General features: G+C 52.0%; 7 protein-coding genes across 7 annotated transcripts; 3 read left to right on the forward strand and 4 right to left on the reverse strand.

Annotated features, from left to right (window-relative positions):
* Positions 1-466: 466 nt before the first annotated feature.
* Z517_05926 (uncharacterized protein) lies at positions 467-1,560 on the reverse strand (the record flags this gene model as incomplete). Its single annotated transcript, XM_013427668.1, has 2 exons — positions 467-1,161; positions 1,227-1,560. 2 exons carry the CDS (start codon positions 1,558-1,560, stop codon positions 467-469), a joined length of 1,029 nt encoding a protein of 342 aa, XP_013283122.1.
* A 2,730-nt stretch (positions 1,561-4,290) lies between these two features.
* Positions 4,291-7,750, forward strand: Z517_05927 (uncharacterized protein; the record flags this gene model as incomplete). Its single annotated transcript, XM_013427669.1, has 7 exons — positions 4,291-4,362; positions 4,416-4,468; positions 4,521-5,145; positions 6,169-6,250; positions 6,305-6,373; positions 6,421-7,304; positions 7,355-7,750. 7 exons carry the CDS (start codon positions 4,291-4,293, stop codon positions 7,748-7,750), a joined length of 2,181 nt encoding a protein of 726 aa, XP_013283123.1.
* Positions 7,751-8,637: 887 nt separating this feature from the next.
* Z517_05928 (hsp60-like protein) lies at positions 8,638-10,443 on the forward strand (the record flags this gene model as incomplete). Its single annotated transcript, XM_013427670.1, has 2 exons — positions 8,638-8,884; positions 8,942-10,443. 2 exons carry the CDS (start codon positions 8,638-8,640, stop codon positions 10,441-10,443), a joined length of 1,749 nt encoding a protein of 582 aa, XP_013283124.1.
* Positions 10,444-11,622: 1,179 nt separating this feature from the next.
* Z517_05929 (uncharacterized protein) lies at positions 11,623-12,894 on the forward strand (the record flags this gene model as incomplete). The annotated part of the gene is made up of 1 exon (XM_013427671.1): positions 11,623-12,894. One exon carries the CDS (start codon positions 11,623-11,625, stop codon positions 12,892-12,894), a length of 1,272 nt encoding a protein of 423 aa, XP_013283125.1.
* Positions 12,895-13,380: 486 nt separating this feature from the next.
* On the reverse strand, positions 13,381-15,451 carry Z517_05930 (uncharacterized protein; the record flags this gene model as incomplete). The annotated part of the gene is made up of 6 exons (XM_013427672.1): positions 13,381-13,881; positions 13,997-14,334; positions 14,414-14,794; positions 14,870-15,066; positions 15,147-15,217; positions 15,284-15,451. The coding sequence occupies 6 exons, from the start codon at positions 15,449-15,451 to the stop codon at positions 13,381-13,383; spliced, it is 1,656 nt and encodes a 551-aa protein (XP_013283126.1).
* A 1,053-nt stretch (positions 15,452-16,504) lies between these two features.
* Positions 16,505-17,233, reverse strand: Z517_05931 (uncharacterized protein; the record flags this gene model as incomplete). Its single annotated transcript, XM_013427673.1, has 3 exons — positions 16,505-16,599; positions 16,665-16,981; positions 17,073-17,233. 3 exons carry the CDS (start codon positions 17,231-17,233, stop codon positions 16,505-16,507), a joined length of 573 nt encoding a protein of 190 aa, XP_013283127.1.
* Positions 17,234-17,992: 759 nt separating this feature from the next.
* Positions 17,993-20,130, reverse strand: Z517_05932 (ATP synthase subunit beta, mitochondrial; the record flags this gene model as incomplete). Its single annotated transcript, XM_013427674.1, has 8 exons — positions 17,993-18,684; positions 18,740-18,780; positions 18,963-19,156; positions 19,203-19,519; positions 19,579-19,621; positions 19,676-19,761; positions 19,873-20,042; positions 20,120-20,130. The coding sequence occupies 8 exons, from the start codon at positions 20,128-20,130 to the stop codon at positions 17,993-17,995; spliced, it is 1,554 nt and encodes a 517-aa protein (XP_013283128.1).
* Positions 20,131-20,467: the final 337 nt, after the last annotated feature.

Raw genomic sequence — 20,467 nt, forward strand, 5'->3', positions numbered from 1 at the left:
GTCCAGGAAATTCGTAAGCCAGCGCAACAGCTTTTACAGCAATATCACTCTTAATAGGTTTATAGACTCAGGATGGATCAAAGTGACCAATGTCGATCAGGTGCGCCAGCTGAATCTGCATCAGATCCTGCCAGTGCCACGTCCTCGACATGGTTAGGGCATAACGAAGTTCTTGTAATGTTGTTTATTGCACAATTTATCTGTTACAAGATATGGATGAGTAGAGTTGAGCTGCACTTGTCTTGTTTCAAGGCTTCCGATGAGGTGCCACTCCAAACACATGCCTTGCTTCGTCGTGCATTCCTACCTAGACAGCAGTGGAGGAGGCGCTGCCTCAACATCATCGTCTTCGAAAGATTGAGGCTCTGGTAAAAAATCCGTGAGCTCGTGGTGCGCGCCTATGTTGGACGGCCGACCCTTGTCGACAACCATATACAATTTCAGCCCGAGAGTGGTTGGCCCTTTTTCAGGAGTTTGGAGGCAGTCCCCGCCGGAGATTCCATTCGTCCCGGCACACCCTCATGGCCAACCCGGGAATGAGCTCGTCCTCCTTGTTCCGCCCCCATTTCGCCTTGCCCAACAACCAGTCCGTTAGGGTGACGACCTTGCTCGTCTTATCGAAGCCGTTGCTCTGCTCGGCGTGCTCGATCGTGTGGCTCGCTATCCTGCCCTTGGAGTCGAACGTGAAGATGAAGAGACCTGTAAAGTCGTCGCCTTTGTTCAGGTTGAAGATGGGCGTGTCTCCGCCGAGCAGTTTCGACAGGCCGCGGTTGATGTTGGAATCGGTCGTGGTCGATGCGGCGGTGGCCTCATGACCGCCGTCGCCGTGGCCGTTCGTCTTGGGTTCCGTCTTCCATCTCACCACCAGTTTTTCTTCGCTGAGATCTTGCTCGTCCTCCGGCGGAGGGGTGGCGTATGAGAAACCGGTCCGCACGATCTTCTCCGAGAGGATTCTCAGCTTTACATTGCCCACGATAGGCACGCAGCCCCAGGCGACTGGGGCAGTCCAAAGAGAGGCGCGGTAAGCAACGCGCCCTTTGACGGCGGGTAGATGAGGATGGGTCGAGGGAAAGAGGTGAAGGGAGATATGGGGAGACAGGATCTCGGGCGGGAGTGGTTTGGTAAGGATGTCCGGGAGGAGAGGCGACAATATTCGCAATGCTATGACGGCCACGTTAGCACTCCACAGTGTTCTGCCAGGGTAGATGTCATGGGCAAAAACATACTCTTTCCCAACCTAATCAAGCGTTCATCCGGCGGCTTGTGGTCATTGCTGTTGCCAGGCGCAGGAGACCCAAGCAAGTCGTCGTCTGGGCCAAATCTGGGAGAAGCGGATGTGAACCAGACTTCGGATATGGGCTCAGGCCTAACCTGTGCTAGATGTCTTTTGGGGAGCACCTGGCGCAGAGACCCGCCACCAGAAGCGGTCGTTGACCTGTGCCTGCGAAGAAACTGGGCTTGGTTGGGACAAATGGAAGCCCATCTCGATGCTGCTGGAGCGGCGCACTTGGTGGTGGTGGTGATGGTAGTGGGAAGCTTGCGCATTGGCCCGGAGGTCATCTAGGCGGAGGAAGCATGCTTATGATGTGTTTTTTAAAGCTCTCGAAGCATTCGAGGAAGTGTTTTTTTCCGTGGATTGGCAAGAATTAAATGTTAGTTAGGATGATAACATGGAATCGCAGTCCCAGGCACCAAAAGAGCTGCTTTTGCACGTCTCACCACCACCACAGAAATCTCGGGGAAAACCAACTACGTCAGCCAATGGCAGTGGCTGCACCCACCATGTCCTTTGACCGAACATTCCATCCCACCGACTGCCATTATTTTATCTTCTCTGCCACTCCTACCACTGCACGGTATCCATAACCTTTTCCATTTGTCCGCAGTGATTGGAGGTATACATCTTTTGTGGGCAAGATACCTGAGACTTCCGTATGCACGAACAGCACCTCGTAAGCGTACATTTGACATTGGTTCTCCACTATTATCCAGAAGAGCTATAGATCACTCAAGCCTTTACGAGCTTGCGCAAAAGTTCCCCAATAATTGCAACCCGTTGTAATTGCAATTTTGGTGGTAGCGGAATACAGATCCACTCCATACCATTCTATCCTGGGACCTTGAAGAGATACAGGAGGCTGAAGCGATATTCCATGCACATTCCCGATGAGGCGGAACTGAGCCTCACCAATAAAACACGGATGCACTTAGCAATCAAAGCAGCCTGCGTTCTCGACAAAAGAAAACAGTCAGGCGAGGGCGCGGCCTCCCCGCCCCTGTAAAATTCAGACGTCACTGAGGAGCAAACACCGAGGATGCGGACAACAAACAAACAAAACGCTCAGGGATGATAAAGCGTCCACGGATTACATCACTTTCTTCGGACATGAGACAAGGGAACCGCCTTTGGTCTGCACTGGTAGCTTGATTTCCGTCTGTGTCAACCAAGGCACCTTCACAGGAAGGCAGCCTCTAGGTATCCGTCGGAGAAATATTGTTCCTAACCGTGGCGTACCACTGATCCCCTGAATTGCGAGCCTTATCCAAGTATGTGGCTGCCTGTGCAATTTCCCGCATTTTTGGAATGGTCGTGGACGGCAATCGTTTAGAGCTTGATGTAAGGGCTTTGTGACTCAAGTTGCTGCTTCGAAAGATCCGTGCATCAATACCTCAAAGGCAAGGGGACCTGACCTTTTGCGGCAGACGACCTATGAGGGACATGAGATCGAGAATGGTACAGACAGCCGTGCTTGACAGTTCCTGGTCATGTGCATTCATTGTCGATGTAGGGCGCCATATGCATTATGCTCTAGTATGAAATGCCACACGGGTTTGAGACTACATAGATCAGTCCGAATATTCCAAGGCTCGGGATAGTGCTGCTTCGAGGCGTGCTCCAAAGCGGAAGGAAGACGGTTGCTCCTTGTAATGCTGTGCGACAACCGCATATTTCCAACCAGCAATACCCACTCTTTGCATGTATTCTGTGTATGCATCGTAGCACAGCAGCCCGACCAGATCTCAACAAGATCGGAGTGCATGCGATCTCAATATCCACAGTTGAGCTGGCTAGCTGGGCTCATGCACAATGAAGAGGAGCTGAACCAGATTTGCCCTGCATTGTGGTTCAGAGATACCGGCCCAGGATGCAACTTCAAGCATCGAGCGTTGTTGCGCAGTATCCATAACATAGTAGAGGCGGAGAATAAAGGAGACTGTTTAGTCCAGGCATCTTGATGTGGCAACGTAGTTGACGGACATTCCTGATTGTCTCTTGCTGTGAGAGAAGAGGGGAGCGACAAGCAAGTGACACAACCCATCCTTCAATCCATCGACAAGAAAGCAAGCGAAAAGGGCACTGGTACATGCCTTCGGAACACCGACGTTCTTCCGACTATGCTGATGTTGTGGACAATGGTTGGCGTGGTAAGGACGATGTTAAGATGTCTGTGCCGATGCTTCAGGGCGCATTCAGATATGATAAATACGAATATCCCATTGCCTGGTCCGAATCACATCTTCCTATGATCGTTAGTAGGGGCATCTCAAGTAGTTCAAGCGTGATACTTCAGATAAAAACTCCCAAGACCGGAGGTTCATACTTCGATGATCGTGCTTAGGGCCGAAACTGATAGTAAGAGGCTGTCAAGAGTGACATGATTGACAGATTCAGATAATCTTATGCGCGCAATGCGTCTTTGCGCCTGACAGAAGCATTCAAGAAGAGTCCAGAGGAGCGCAAACGCTGGAAAGGCGTTCAATCAAAGAATTTCAAACCGCGCCGAGCCCAGGACCGACCCTGACGTGGTCCGCGTAAGATCGTCTCAGAGACAAAGACCTGCCTCTCCAAACACCACACTGGCCCGCAGCAAGCAACATGCCGCAAGCTCCACCATCCTCTGTCTTGTCTGGCAGCACGTCCCTTCAGTCAAAGCCTTTCCTTGTGCTTGGTCACCTCGTCAATGCCTCTGTCATTACCAGGTCCAATTGTGAGTGCTGTTCCTTTGGCTTTGAGACAGTCGGACCAAAACCCAGCAGTTTGATCCTAGCAATTCTTCCCTGAACAATCAAAGACATCACAAGGAAAGAAAGACAACAGCTGACAGAGACTTTTGCAGATGGAAGATCGATCCATGTACTTAATTCTCACAACATCTTTCAACATCCTCAGTTTCTCCTACCGTACTCCTCTGACAGCATTTCGTCAACTCACCTCATATTTGCAGCCCCGGCCACAGCATTCATCAACAGATCCCTCTTTATTTCGTCCAGACGCACACCGGTGTTTCCATGTCTCGAGCCACGCCAGACGACCAGTTGAGGTTCCTCTTGAGCTGCGTCAAACATGCCACGCACGGAAGGGTGAGTGAGGTCCTTTGCTATCGCACCAGGATCCAGATGACTGACAGCGACAGGTCGATTTCATGGAGGTTGCCAAAGAGTGTGGAGTGATCAGCAAAGGAGCGGCGTGAGTGTATCGTGCTGATGCGGCTGTACCTGACCTGCTGACGGACCACAAGAGCCAAACGATACGAGAGGCTCGCGAAGGCCAATGGAGTCAGCTCTACCAGTGCTTCAGCAACCAGCCCGGTCTCGAAACCAACACAGCCAAAGCAAAAGGCGAGGCATCCGGAAGAGAAGCCTTCGGCGTCAAAGAAGCAGAAACTGGAGAGACACAGCCCTGCCCCTTCTCGGAGGTCGAAGAGAGTCGACGAAAGCTCCAGGCCAGCAACGATGACCATCACGGATCCACGAGGTGATGATTCTGAACCCACACCGGCAAAGGCAGAAGTATTCAATCGATCTCTCCGACCAAACCCTTCCGGTCCAACTGGTGTGCCACAGATGATTCTTCCGACATCCCTATTTGTTCCCAGCAGTCCTGTACTCCAAGGTGGTCCATATTTGGCACGGCAACGACCTCCCTTTGCTGGATTCCCGGCGGTCCCATGTGGCACTGGTCACCAGTTGGTACCGGATGTACCTAGCTATCCTCCTTTTCCGCCTGCGTTCAGGGAGGCTTGGCCATTCACAAGCGAGGGAAGTGGCGGTTCCATCAATGGCTTCGAGATATACAGCAACCAAGACTATCTCAACCCAAAAAGTCAGATCACTCAGCCTCCTTTTCCAGTCGAAGCAGTGCCGGTAAGACTTCCACCCCAGCCACAGGAAGTTGTGCCGGTTCCAAAGCCGGCGGGACGACACCGAGAAGAAGACGTTGTGTCGAAGTCGAAAGGCAGTGTTGTCCTGGTGGACTGACCAGTTAAGAGGTATCCAGCTCCGAAGACGCAACGAGGTGAAGCGCAGCGAAGCAGAGGCAACTGACGGTGTCAGATAGTATGAAGAGGGCGATTTCCTGTTTCTCAGTCAGCAGGTGGACATGAACTGGGCGGTCGACATCGTGCCTTTTCAAACACCATCCGAACTTATGGGAGGGTGAAGCACCTCTTTCGCGGGGGTTTCCAGCCTTGAAGAAGGTTATCAAGAGAAAGAAGGGCCAGAGGAGAGCAATAGCAATTCAGTTTCCTTTATCAGTGTCATGTCGAAGAGGAGCACACGCGCACTCAACACGCAAAGGGGATGGGCGTTGGCGACCTCGTTGTTGTTCTGGTGGTCTTCACTACCAACACCCCTTCAGGACAAAGACTTTCCCCCATTTTCTGCCCCCTGTATCTTTCTGCCCACGACAGAGCCCATACCTCCAGATCACATCTCTCACAACCCTCTTGCCTCATCAATATTCTCTTCATACCCTTTCTACGTCTGTCATCGTGCTCGGAACGGATCTGAGGGCTGTCAAGGCTTGGTTGGCGGCAGCTGTGTCCTGTTTGGTAAGTGCCATTGCAGAAAATAGCAGCTGTTCAACACAACGCACATTTGCCCACACAAAAACCACCTTCCTCTTGCGCCATCCTTCATCCTATTGTCTGCTATTCACCGTTTCGACACTCGTCTCCGCTTTCAATTAGTGCCAGTGACGGACTTCCAACGTTTTGATTCGTCTCAAGCCCTCGCGATAGTCTCTCGACCCGACGAAATTGGTATCACCAAGCCTGCAAAACTGGAGATTCACCACGGTGCTGAGACATCACGTCCCTTCTTCAAAATAACACAAACATCCTCCCTTCACACTCTTTCTCTTGCTCGACTGACAACACAGAACAACAGACTAACGGCACTTGGTCCTTTGCAGAAGACAAGATGCCTGCCAAAAACCGCCCTGCAAAGCGTGTGCTCAATCGTTGGAGTGGTTAGTTGAGGTTGCCAAATGCCAACAGCATACATCTTGCTAACAAACATCCAGATGATCTCGACAAGGGAGTCCTGCTTTGTGTTCAGTATGCGTGTGCAGAAGCTGGCCTGAAGATTCCATGTAAGTACAGAAACCAACAGCTTCGTCTCCACTGACCGGAATCATAGGGAGTCGTGTTGCGACTCTCATGGGTCCCACCTTCACTGAAGGCTCCATCGTTCAACACCTTGCAAAGCTTCGAAACCTCATGGCCCATCATGGTATTCCTGTGCCACCAGCTGTGAAGCGTGGGATGGTCACAAAAGAACTATCAAAGATCTACACCAACGCAGGCAACAAGGTCAAGCTCGAGGTAATCCCTCCAATGTTTCCCGCGGTGGACGCGGACGACCAAGACGAAGGTGAAGAGAAGGGATCCATCTATGACAAAGCCAAGCGTGCTCGTAAGAAGGAGGCTCCCAAAGAGAAAGATGTGCCGGTGAAGAAGGAACCGAAATCCAAAGGAAAGGGAAAAGGGAAAGCCAAAGGTCGTCGTCACCAGTCAAGTGACGAAGAAGATAACGAACCTGTTCCAGATCTGTATGATTCCGATGAGGAGTATCCTACACCTAAGAAGCGCCGCAACGACAAGACCAAGGCGAAGAAGGTTGCTGAAGCTTCCGCAGCTCTCGATGAAGCCAAATCTCCCACCCCCTCGTCGGTCGAAGCAACAATTGTTGATAACCACAAGGCTATCAAGCAGGAGGAAGAGGAACTCGTTGGCTCTACTCGTCGCATTCGTGGAATCAAGCGTGACTATGCTATCATGGCCGCACCTTCCGACGATGAAGCTGGTGTTGACGAGGAAGTCCCGGAATATTTATACGAAGAGGCTGAAGGCAGCTATGGTAGTATTGACGTTGATGAAGACGATGGTGGCAGTGATGACACGGATGAAGCGTCTAGCGAAGCGTCAACCATCATCCTCGGTGGTCAGCAAGTAGACTCTCACATTCTTGGTCAGCAGAATGTGGCTGGTCTCCCATATGGCCAGATCATCTCCACCACTACGGTAAGTTAGCATCTTAGTCTTGATAGATACCTACGCTGACTGCGAAACAGGCTCCTTTCACCCACCTCAATACCTCGAATGCCGGAACATACGGTCATCATGGTCACATTGGTGTCGGCCTCATCCATAACCCATACTCGGTTCCTGGGCTCGGATATTCCGGTGCCACGTTTTTGAACCCAGTGCCACAAGCGTATCCAGCATCGCAGTTCCAGAGCGTGAGCATGTACGGTTCGTCCACGGATTCATCCCGCAACAATTCGATTGCTGCTGGCATGATGTTCACGACTCTTCCATCGATGTCTGACAACGAGTTCTTGACCCCGCATACCGGCTTCGGACATGGTAATACCGGCGATGTGATCAACGAGGAGGACATGATGAACAGCACGGCAAACGATGATATCTTCTGGAACGCTAGTGACTATCTGGTCGATGATGCTTAGGCGTCGGTGAGTTTCATGCAAAGACGGAGTTCAGGCCATCGCTGACAGGATTAAACAGTCACTCAATGATACATTACCCACAACTGAAGATACCTGAGGACAACGAATTTGCATGACGGTGAAAAGTGAAGTGATATTCCAAGGCACTGAGCACTCGTGGTGTAGTCTGGGAGGAGTTTAAGACCATGATGGAATCACGCAATCTGTATTGTTTTCTCTTTCTGTTCCAGTTCTTTTGCTGGGCAAAAAAGCATCAACGGAGAGCATGTGTTTTTGGTCGGATATCATCAAGTGATCCTAGCAAAGGGAGGTATGAACCAACAGGGATCACACCGGAGATCACGTCGACTACCAGAATTCAGCACGGAAAAAGATGTCAAGGACTGGAACGTATGGTGGAACTCACGTACAGCTGGCTATGAACCGGTGCATTCCCATTCTCTCCATGTACTTGGAAAAAAAAAGATAGAAGTGTGAGCTTTTCGAAATGTCAACCATGAGACATATCGGATCAAATTCCACTGTTATTTCTTTTCCTTTGCCATGATATGCTTCCACGCTGGCTATTATACGAGCTCCGGCCACACCAATAAGAGCACTACGAGGTAAATCCAGTACTCCGTACAAGTATGTCGCAGTGGAAATGGGCAGGGAGGATTTTTATTCGGAAGAGTCGGAGGCGGCGGCGGCAAGGCTCCGATTGGTTGCCAAGCGACTATTCCCAAAGTGGAATCATGCTGCATCTTGCGATTCTGTTGATTTCGAGAATCTCCAAATTTTTATTGGCATCAAAACCTCGAAACTCTCCTACCATATTACAACTCATCAGTTGTTCTATTTCCCCTTTCTTTCTCCTCATTGTCACTCGTCCACTTGATTTGCCCATCATGCAGCGCGCTCTCTCCTCCGCAGCTCGATCCTCCCTATCCTCCCCTTCTCCATACTCCAGATCAGCCGGCCGGAGTCTGCAACAACTGCGCTTCGCTCACAAAGAGCTCAAGTTCGGAGTAGAAGGAAGAGCCCAGCTGCTCAAGGGTGTCGAGACTCTTTCAAAGGCTGTTGCAACCACACTTGGTCCCAAGGGCCGCAATGTCCTCATTGAGTCAAGCTACGGCTCACCCAAGATAACCAAAGGTAAGCATCCATAATTTCCGATGCCAGCACCTACCCGAAAGCTAATGAAACAATCAGATGGTGTTACTGTCGCCAAAGCAGTCACCCTCCAAGACAAGTTCGAGAACCTCGGAGCCCGTCTCATCCAGGACGTCGCCTCGAAGACGAACGAAGTCGCAGGTGATGGTACCACGACCGCCACCGTGCTCGCAAGTGCCATCTTCTCCGAAACCGTCAAGAACGTCGCTGCTGGATGCAATCCTATGGACTTGAGAAGAGGCACCCAGGCGGCAGTTGACGCAGTCGTTGACTTCCTTCAAAAGAATAAGAAGGACATTACCACCAGTGCCGAGATTGCTCAAGTTGCTACCATTTCTGCCAACGGAGATACCCACGTTGGAAACCTCATCTCCAATGCCATGGAAAAGGTCGGCAAAGAGGGTGTGATTACGGTCAAGGAAGGAAAAACAATCGAAGACGAACTCGAGGTTACTGAGGGCATGCGCTTTGACCGCGGCTTTACGTCACCGTACTTTATCACCGACACCAAGGCTCAAAAGATCGAATTTGAGAAGCCCTTGATTCTCCTTTCCGAGAAGAAGATCTCTGCTGTGCAAGACATTATCCCCGCGCTTGAGGCGTCTACCCAAATGCGCCGACCTCTTGTCATCATTGCCGAGGACATCGATGGCGAGGCATTGGCTGTCTGCATTCTCAACAAGCTTCGAGGACAACTTCAAGTGGCCGCAGTCAAGGCTCCCGGCTTTGGAGACAACCGCAAGAGCATCCTTGGTGATATCGGCATCCTGACCAATGCTACTGTCTTCACGGATGAACTCGATATCAAGCTGGAAAAGGCCACCCCTGACATGCTGGGCTCGACCGGCAGCATCACCATCACCAAGGAAGATACCATCATCTTGAACGGTGAAGGCAGCAAAGACGCCATTGCCCAGCGCTGCGAACAGATTCGTGGTGTCATGGCTGACCCGTCGACCTCAGAATACGAGAAGGAGAAGCTACAAGAGCGTCTTGCCAAGCTGTCTGGCGGTGTTGCCGTCATTAAGGTTGGTGGAGCTTCTGAGGTTGAAGTGGGTGAGAAGAAGGATCGTGTCGTCGATGCTCTGAACGCTACTCGCGCCGCCGTTGAGGAGGGTATCTTGCCCGGCGGTGGTACTGCTTTGATCAAGGCCGCTGCAAATGCCCTTGGTAGTGTCCAGCCTTCCAACTTCGACCAACAGCTCGGTGTCAGCATCATCAAGAACGCCATCACACGTCCCGCCCGGAGAATCGTTGAAAATGCCGGTCTGGAAGGCAGCGTTGTCGTCGGCAAGCTTATGGACGAATTCGGTTCCGACTTCAACAAGGGCTTCGACTCTGCTAGTGGACAATATGTTGATATGCTGAGCAAGGGTATTGTCGATCCCCTCAAGGTCGTCCGTACCGCACTCGTTGATGCCTCTGGCGTTGCGTCGCTACTGGGTACCACCGAAGTTGCCATCGTGGAGGCACCAGAAGAGAAGCCTGCAATGCCTATGGGTGGCGGTATGCCCGGCATGGGTGGCATGGGCGGCTTCTAAACAATTCCCAAGTCAAATGAGGAAGGCTACATCCACCCTTCCTCACCCTTTCCTACAGCCACTTGCGATTCTTCCTGCGTTCCAGCGATTACATTCGCACATTTGGTATAGCAGCAATCCGCAACACCGTCTCGTCGGGTCCTCCCAATCACCACCTTCTCACGATCGCTCCCCTCCCTCAACTCAAGCTGGAGGAGATTTGCTCGTTCGGAGAAACAGGTTGATCTACCTCTTTTGTATATTTACGAAGCTTGTTACATTACACTCCACTCAAGTTCAAAATCTTGTCTATCTTACAAAATCAGATCTTTGCTCAAGCGGCAATGGGGCTTAGAGAGAAAAAAGAAGGGACAGCTACACCGCAGGGATGGTGGTAAGAGGAGTTGGTCGCGTGCCGGTGTGGGGATGGATGGCATAAGTCGTGTTGTATGGCAGTGCAACGGCTAGCGCGATCTGGCGTTGTATCATAGTTGTAGTTGTAGCTCTCCAGCTGTGCAGATACCAGTGTAATAAAACAAAAAATAATAAATCCAAAATGATCTTGAATTATATACCCGTTGTTGTTGCGTGGTCGAGGCTGCGGGTGAGGCTGCGGGCGGAAACAGTGACAAGGCAAAAGCTGCTTCAGTCCCCTCTTCCAACAACATACATACAATTCATCCTGACAACAGCACAACAGCTTCGAAATCATTCCTGGCCTCCGCGTGAACTGGCAGAGCCAGCCAAGCAGGTCTTCAGCAGATGAACCACGTATGTTTCACGGCGCGGCATGGTGTTCCACAAGATTGTTGTTGGGTTCCCAAAATTTCCACATCTGGGCATTGGTGAGGAGAAGGTGAAGCTTCCGCGGCTTTTTCGTTCTGAAGCACGAGGGTTTTGCCTGAAGATGTCTGAAGCCGAGCTAGTGAAGTCTCAAATTCGCGAGATGAAGGTGAGTAATTCATCATGCTTACAAACATACAGATCGAAAGCTTTGAAGGAGGAAGACAGAGCTCGAGTGTGAGGTCCGCAACCCGACCGAACGCCTCCCTCTCAGCATGGTTCAACGCAAGGCACCATGTCTGCTATTAAGACACATGCTCTGCTCGAGGCCTGGACAACCAAGTCTCTCCTCGATACTCTTGCTTGCCGGTTGTCTTCGCCGCACCTCATTACTCTCCTTCTCAATCCCCACCTGTCATGTCTTCCCCAGCCGATCCAGAGGGTAATAGTCTTCCTGTCCACATCACAGGGTCTCTACCCAAACGCCCGCCAACGTATAGCACGATTGCAACTTTCCCTCCTGGCTCCTTTCTCGAGAACCTTGCCGTGCGTCGTGATGGCTCGATCCTCGTCTCCGACATGTTGAGTGGGAGTATCTGGTATATTGACCCTCACGTAGAGGATGGGACCACCCAACGAACCGTGGAGCTGGTTCACAAATTTGCGCCCGAAGACGCGCAGGTTGAGGAGTCATTGGCTGTTGACAAGCCTGACGAGCAAGAAGAAAGAGAAGGCGAAGGTCATGGTTCCTATGCATCCACCCCTGCCGCGGAGGCAATCGTTGAATCCCCAATTACACCGGATTTGTTCTACCTGTTCTCTGGTATTCATGGCAAAAAGGGCACGTGGTGGGTCTACGTGTTGGACATGCGCTCATTTCTCCCATATGCGAGCCCTGCGAAGACTTCGGCCACAGGCCAAGTGGCCACTGGAGTCAAAGTCAAGCGCCTCGCCCCAGTTCCGGCCGCGACATGGCTCAACGGAGGCACTGCTGTCCCTCACCGCTCAGAACCCTTGATCTTGATGGCAGAGTCGTATCAAGGACGTCTGTACTCTTACAATATCGTAAGAGGAAACGTGGACATCTGGCTCGAGCACGCTCTCTTGGGGAAAATGACGACACGACCGCCCTGGCCGGGGGTCAATGGCGTCAAATACCATCACGACGGGAGAGACAGCTGGATCTATTTCACGAACTCGGACCGCGCGATTTTAGGACGCGTAACGGTTGACCATCAAGGCGTAACGCCAGTCGCTGCACGCAATTCAGAGGCGCAGATCGACATCGAGATTCTTGCGAGTGGTTGTGGCGGTGACGACCTCTGCATCGACGGAGAAGGAAATATCTATGTGGCGACAAACCCGATGAACACGGTGCTGAAATTTCCTTTACTTGCTACGACTCCCAGTGCCGGTTCAGGAGGAAAGGCAAATGCGCAGACAGAGCGTCAAGTCATTCTTGGCCTGTACCGGCCTCAGTTGTCTACTGAAGAGGCATCCGCATCGCGACCGCAACGAGACTCCGATCTAGAAGTCGAAGTCGACCGGGCCACGACGGGACCTACTGCAGTTGCCTTTGCAGCCACGACATCCGATGCAAAGGGCCTGTACGTCGTCACGAATGGTGGGATAATCAATCCCGTCGACGGTGTCGTCAGAGAGGCGCGACTGTTAAGAGTACATCTTTAGCTTTTCAATGTTGGAGATTCTCGACGCTTGAGGTGACGCGCACGACTCTTGTGTTTGTTTGGATTTCCTTTTTCTTTGTGGTCTTGATTCAACGGGTCTGTTCTCTGCGGTCTCTGCCAGGCTGGACTGTAGTGACTGTCTAGACTCCAGAGGCGCGTATACGAGTAGGCCATACGCCACACGCTTCAGGCCATAAGCCACACCTACACCAACACTGAGCTGTGAGCTGAGAGCTGAGAGCCGCCGGCGCTGAATCCTACAATCTGCAAAAAGCTGACCTCGTCATCGGCGTCACTTCTAAAACTCTTTCGTCCTCTTTTAACCTTTACCACCATGTGATTGATTGTGTTCATATCTTCATATCTTGACAACATACGACGCACACCACAAAGTGCCACAAAGCCTCGCCATCCCTCTCTCTCTTCCGCATCCCTCCCGTCCCCTCGCACGACCCCCCTCTTTTTTTTTTTCTGGTCCGACGTGGCACTACTCATGCGCCTCAACCATGCCTATCGCCGCCAAATCCAACCCGGGCCAATGCTTGTGACCCCACAGGAACCAATACGCCAGCGAACACAGCACGACAAACACGTAGATGGGCAGGGCGTAGTTCATGTTCGTGCCTGTGACGGGCAGGGTCGTGGGGAACGGTAGCCAGATGGTCAGGTAGATGGTCCAGCAGAGGGCGAAGATGTTGACCGGCGTGGCGATGCCGGGCCACATGCGCCAGGAGCCGTACTGTACAGTAGAAGAAGAAGACGCGCCGGACGGGGATTGGGGCTTGTCGGTCAGACGGCCCGTCAGACGCGCGTGCAGGATGCACGAGATGGCGATGATGTAGGACGTGTATAGTCCCAGAGAGGAGAGGGCCGTGAAGGCGCTAAAAGCAGTGCCGGTGGTGGAGCCGATTTGAAACAGGGCCAGAAGGCACACGATGACGATGGGGAGCCACGTCGCGTTGACGGGGACGTGGCGCTTGCGGTCGATCTGTTATAGCAGTCTATCAGAAATCCAAGGTGGCAGAACAGGAGAACTATTCTCCAGAGAGGTGTGATGTGATTCTCAACAGTCCCAACAGGGCAAGGGGAGAGAGAAAACTCACCACCGAGAACCATCGCGGCAGAGCCCCGTCTCGCGCCCACGCCCAGGTAATCCTCGAGACGGAGGCAACGCTCGCCGCGACAACAAAGTACGTGACGATGATCAGTCCAGAAACCATGGCGTTTGTGGCGGCCATGGACCCCGTCGCGTTCAGACAGATGGGGATGATGGGGTAGGAGGCGTCGAGGGCGTCGTCCAGGTTGCCGAGGCAGTAGAGCAGGACGAGGATGATGCTAAAGGCCATGAGGCCGTTGATGACGATGGTCAGGACCATGGACCGCGGGACGGCGTGTTTGGCCCGGCGGACTTCCTCGGACATGTGCACGACGCCGTCGAATCCTTTTTCGGGGAGGCATTGTCAGAAGAAGGGGGTTCTTCAAAGGGTGAGGGCAAAAAGGAAGTTCTCAGCGCTACTAACCAATAAACCCCCACGCAGGCACCAGCATGCCCAGGTTAAAGGCGACGAAACTGCTCCGGTCCCAGCCGGACAGGATGGATTCGGTGAAGAAGACGAAAGTCGTGTCGTGCTTGGGCGCCAGGGCGGTCAGGACGGCGACGAAGATGACGAACAAGATGACATGCAGAATGCCCGAGGCCAGCTCGAGCCAGGGCACGAGCCAGAAGGTGAAGGTGTTGATGAGCCCGCAGGAGATCAACAGCGCCCACATGATGAAGGTCAGATGCCATCGCTCGGCCGTGTATCCCGGCACGTTCTCTGCGATCAGGGCTTGGAGGAGGGCCGCTTCGCCAGAGGCACTCCCTGCGAGAGCCGAGACCCAGGCAAACCAGGTCACCCAGCCTGTGTATGAGCTTCCGTGTCAATGGCGTGGAAACTTCGTGGTAAGAACAGCTGTTGGACATGGAGGCGCCGCACCTTGCATCCAAGTGATAAACTTCCTCGCGCCCTCGGGGGCCATGATATGCGTCCAATGGTACTGCGCGCCGGCTATGGGGAGGATGGAACCTAGTTCTGCCATGGAGAATGCTTGGGCCAGAGACCCGATCACGACCGCGATGCAGCCCCAGATGAGGGACTGCGGGCCGCCGTTCCAGAAGGTGGCCGAAATGTTCCTACCATGATGAAGATTGATCAGACAGGCAATTCTGCGCGTGATTCAGGGAAAAAGACACAAGAAAAGATGAGGGCGGACATGGCCATGACTTCCCAGGACTCCATAAAGGTCAAGGAAAAGGCGAGAAGCTGAGCGAAGCTGAAGAGTCGCTAAAGGAACCCGACGAGTCAGCGGGTTTCTGTTCCATACAACACACAACGGTGAGTTTCGTTTACCCTGAGAGAGGTGCCATGGCCATCGATTGTCGCTGTTGGATACGCCTGCGCGACGTTCTTCTCCGAGTATTCGGGCGTTTTGGCATCATGGCTGTGACCGATAGACCCGCCCGAGTCCGTACCAGGCTCGACCGTCTCGAGTACATCTGTCTTGTCGACCTTTGCCATGGCGAAACGAGCCACCCCTGGCAGGTATGTGTGAGACAGCAAAAGAGGAGATAAGAGAGGACGACAGGAAAGGAAGACGAAAAGAAAACGAAGTAAACTGTTAGAGAGAAATGCCGATCGCTCACTCCTACAAGGTACCATCACTCAAGTACCGCGCCACCGAGATACGCACGGTGGCATGGTGGCATGGTGGCATGTTCAAGATGATTGCGTCTGACTGACCCGCCTGCCGTGCGCAGTTAGACAAAGGGGGAGTCGAGAACCAAGAAGCACAAAAAGTCCATGTCATGGATAGGCCTGGTCCAACGCATGGGAAAGCGCATGGCCAAGCGACGCGGCGTTGGAAAAGGGCATCGCAGCAAGGAGTGAGTGAGTGGCATTGATAGAGCTTTGACATGGAGGGACTAGGGGACCAGGCGACCAGGGGATGGTGGATGGTGGATTGTTGCAGAGCTATCGGAGGGGGTGGACAGTTTGGTATTAGAGGGCGAAGATCCCGGAGAGATGGACAAATGTAGCCGGTAGGTATAGGGTGGCTAATGATGCTGGTAATGGCCAATCCTGCTAGACAATGTCGGGGATATGGACATGTGGATAATGTTTACCCATCATCCTACGACGAGCTAGATCAACAATGTAGCGAGTAGAGTTGGATCCCGTATGTTCCCTAGTATCTAGAGAGAACGATTACGGACGGCGTCTCGGGTCGAGAAACCAGCCCGACGGCCCCATTCATTAGTTATTATCTCACAAGCCTTGATCCTCTGGGATTTCTACCCCAGTCCCATTTGGGCAGCTTCATAAGATGTTGTGGAGTATCTCGTAATGGAGATGTTATCGACAGCACAGTATCATCCTCCATCCCATTTCACCATCGCCAAAGAATTCCCAATCGCTACCCAGAGCAAGTGGGAAAATCCCCAAAAAGCTCCCGTTTCATTTCCTGAATGCCCCATTCCCCTCGTTATCCATTCCGACTGTAGGGTACTTCTGCCACGCACTAATCGCTTGGTGATGCGCCTGGGGCATTAACCACCAGTCACTGCCCAGCGCTCAGGGAAGATTGTCCTCGTCCAACTCATGGATCAACTCGCCGTCATCAGCTTCAAACGGGAATCGTTGGTGTTGGTCAAGCAGCGAAGAACCTCCTATATATCCCAGGCTGTTAGTGATCATTGATTGACACAAGAGAAAATGGTCGTATCAAACTCACCATAGTATTGGGCCAGGCCACTATACTCTCTTGCTTCAAGGCCCTCGTGGTCCTGTTCTTTGATAGTCGGGACACCAATTGTCACCGTTGCTGCTGCTTCTTCTTCGTCGATCCCCGTTTCGGCGTCCTTTGTGTCTTTGGCCTCTTGTTCCTCTTCAGACACCATTCGAGCTTCCCTCTTGATAGACCGCTGCGCCGACCTCTCTCGATTTCTTTTCTTCTGTCCTCGCCGAAGTCGTTCTCTCTTGTCGATCGCGTCAGGACATCCAAGCCGTCGAGCCAACTTTTTGCTGATGCAGATCTTGTGATACAGAGAGCTGGGTGAGATTGAATGTTAGATTCTCTATCTCCCTCTCTCTCTCACACACACAAAATCACTAGATGGGTTGCACACGAGGTGGTACTCACAACAACGAGTCCACATCCGTGTCCATCTCCCGGGCAATCCCTTCAAAGACCTCACGTCTGAAATCCATCGTCATGCTGCGCAACAGCTTCATCATCAACAGGCAGGTCTTCCTCACTGGGATCGACCCCTTGCAGAAGCAGTCCTCTTCAGACCCGGCCATGGTGGTAAGCAATCAACCTGTTTTCTTTTTTCAGATATGTTTCAATGAGACTTGAAATGGACGTAGGGTAGCACGGGTGCATGCAGATCCAAGTCGAATGTGTTATAAACGTGTGAAGAAGAGATCCAAGATGAAGATGAAGATGAAGATGAAGGTGAAGATGAAGAGATAGATAAAATGAACTGTAAAGGCTGAGGGGAACAAGGTCAGGATGTGGACAATAGGTTTCCATGAATAGGAAGAATGAATCTCAAAGACCAGATCTGGCAACAATGGCTAGGAGTGACACTCAATTGCTCGTCCTGGGATTCACAGCGACTTCAGATCGGACATGTCATGTTGTAGTTTATCTGCAATGCACCAGACATCACCACCACCCTCTATCTATATAGATCGGAAAAACAAGGCCAATCCAAAGTACCCCGACACTTGCTTGCGACACCTTTAGTTAGTAGTCTGGGGCACCAACAATGTGCCTGTAAAGCCATTCACCTACATCGAGATTCACCAACTGGCGAGCGGGTTTATCAGCGCATCAGATACAGCAGAAATTACAAAACAAGCGGAAAATTTTGATCTCAGGAATAAAAGGAGGATGGTCAATGTACAAGATTCCTGCTCTCCTCTCCTTCTAACTTCTTCACTTCCCACTCCCTGTTTCCCCCACAGTGCTTGATGCAATGCATTTCGAGACTCGAGCTTGATTCGCTCTTGCATGACAGGCTCATCTTCTGCTCCTCTCCACCTCTAGCCGACCATTTACGACTTCTCCAACTCAGCCAAAATCTTCTCACCCTTGGCCCGGGCACTCTCAAAGTCGCCCACCATGTAGAAGGCACCTTCCGGTAGGTCGTCGCCTTCACCATTGATGATCTTCTGGAAACTGCTGATCGTGTCCTTGAGGTCCACAAGCTTGCCTTCGATACCAGTAAAGACCTGGGCGACGGTGAAGGGTTGAGAGAGGAAACGTTGCAGTTTACGGGCACGTTCGACGGTCAACTTATCGGCTTCCGACAATTCATCCATACCCAGAATGGCAATGATATCCTGGAGAGATTTGTATTCTTGCAACATCTGCTGGACGCGGGATGCGGTGTCGTAGTGTTCTTGGCCGACAACACGAGGGTCCAACATACGGGATTTGGAGTCGAGAGGGTCAACAGCTGGGTAGATACCCAATTCAGAGATACCGCGAGACAACACGGTGGTGGCGTCCAAGTGAGCGAAGGTCGTGGCAGGGGCGGGATCAGTCAAATCATCAGCGGGCACGTAGACGGCCTGCACTGAAGTGATGGATCCTTTCTGGGTCGTGGTAATACGTTCCTGCATGGCACCCATGTCGACGGCAAGGGTAGGTTGGTAACCGACGGCAGATGGAATACGGCCTAGCAGAGCAGACACCTCGGAACCGGCTTGAGTGAATCGGAAGATGTTGTCAATGAAAAGCAGCACTGTTACGAGCGTTAGCAAACATGTCCCGATGCTTAAAGTTAGATAGATCCATACCATCCTGGCCTTGATTTCTGAATTCCTCCGCTACAGTCAATCTGTCCATAGCAAGTACAAATATTAGCATAGGAACCAGAATCCAGTTCGATATCAAAACGCATTGGAATATTGGCGGATAGTCTTGGCGGAATGACCAGTAGACTTGGCGGGGATCTTGGCACAAAGAGGAGCACCAGCGCAAAGATGCGGAGGGTTTCAAGAAGGGCAAGGAACTACTCACCCGGTCAAGGCAACACGAGCACGAGCCCCAGGAGGTTCGTTCATCTGACCAAACACCAAGGCCACCTTGGATTCGCCGTCAAGCTGAATGACAGAGGTTTCCTGCATTTCGTGATACAGATCGTTACCTTCACGGGTTCGCTCGCCGACACCAGTGAAGACGGAGTAACCACCGTGGGCCTTTGCGATGTTGTTCTGCAGACAGTTAGTCATCGAAACCCAGATGGTCAGATGTACCCACAATCAGCTCCTGGATAAACACGGTTTTGCCAACACCTGCGCCACCAAAGAGACCAATCTTTCCACCACGGGCATAAGGAGCCAGCAAGTCCACGACCTTGATGCCGGTAACCAACACTTCGGCAGTTGTGGCTTGCTCAATAAACTCAGGAGGGTCGGCGTGGATGGGGGCAAATTTGTCAGCTTTGATGGGACCTCTTTCATCGATGGGATCGCCAGTGACGTTCATGATACGACCCAAAGTGCCTGGGCCAACAGGGACCTTAATGGGGGAGCCGGTATCGGTGGCTATGTGACCTCGGACAAGACCCTCGGTACCTTGAATGGAAGAGTTAGCCATGGTCAATTGGGTGTGCGTGCGAAGAGGTCTCTCTTACCATCCATAGCAATACATCTCACGACGTTCTCACCCAAATGTTGCTATTTACCATCAGTCTCCAGCTTGCTAGCCACAATTTCACTTTGTGTTCGTACCGCGACTTCCAGCACAAGCTTCTGGCCGTTGTTGTCGGTTTCTAGGGCATTGAGAATGGCAGGCAATTGTTCGGTATCGAATTTGACTGTTGATTAACCGTTAGCTTGATTGATCGATCCAATCTCGAATGTATATGATGATAGTCGAGCTCTGGGGGAGCTCCATGGGCGCAGGAAAGGAATTTTTCTTCCCATACCGTCAACGACAGCACCAATGACCTGGTGAATCTTGCCATCTCTTGCAGAATCTGTCGACGCCCATCGCTGTGCTAGAGCTGGAACGGCTTGTCTCCGGAGAGGCTCGAAGGCGCGTCGGGAGATCGAAGGTCGAGCAAGGGCAGACCTGCCCAAGCTACGGGCGATGCCGCTGTTCAATCAGTGTCAGCAACAGACCAGAAAAGCACTCGGGAAGCTCTGCATGTGTATGGCGGGGAGCACACGAACCTCTTGAGCATGCTTGCAGATGAACGAGAAGGTGAGGATTGAAAGGTAGAGGGGAGAGTTGGTATGGGATCAGGAGCAAAGTGAAGAAACTTGAAGTCAAAGAATCAAAGTTGCTGTTCATTGAGCTCGGTTCGGCGCTATACCTAATTGGGGACCTCCATTTGTCTCCGGCAAGGCCCGATCTTCCAGTATGTGCCTCGTCAATTTTCGAGAGCCACCACCGCCGTCACCGCGCAAATTAGAATAATATTAGGGCTCAACGGGAATTTGTATGACTCGTACGTAGAATTAGAGAACTGCTTTCTGCCACCGATTTCAATCAACGCCTGTTTTAATCTATGTACAGTC

The sequence above is a fragment of the Fonsecaea pedrosoi genome (assembly GCF_000835455.1).
Source record: "Fonsecaea pedrosoi CBS 271.37 unplaced genomic scaffold supercont1.4, whole genome shotgun sequence".
In the NCBI taxonomy this organism is placed as follows: domain Eukaryota; kingdom Fungi; phylum Ascomycota; class Eurotiomycetes; order Chaetothyriales; family Herpotrichiellaceae; genus Fonsecaea; species Fonsecaea pedrosoi.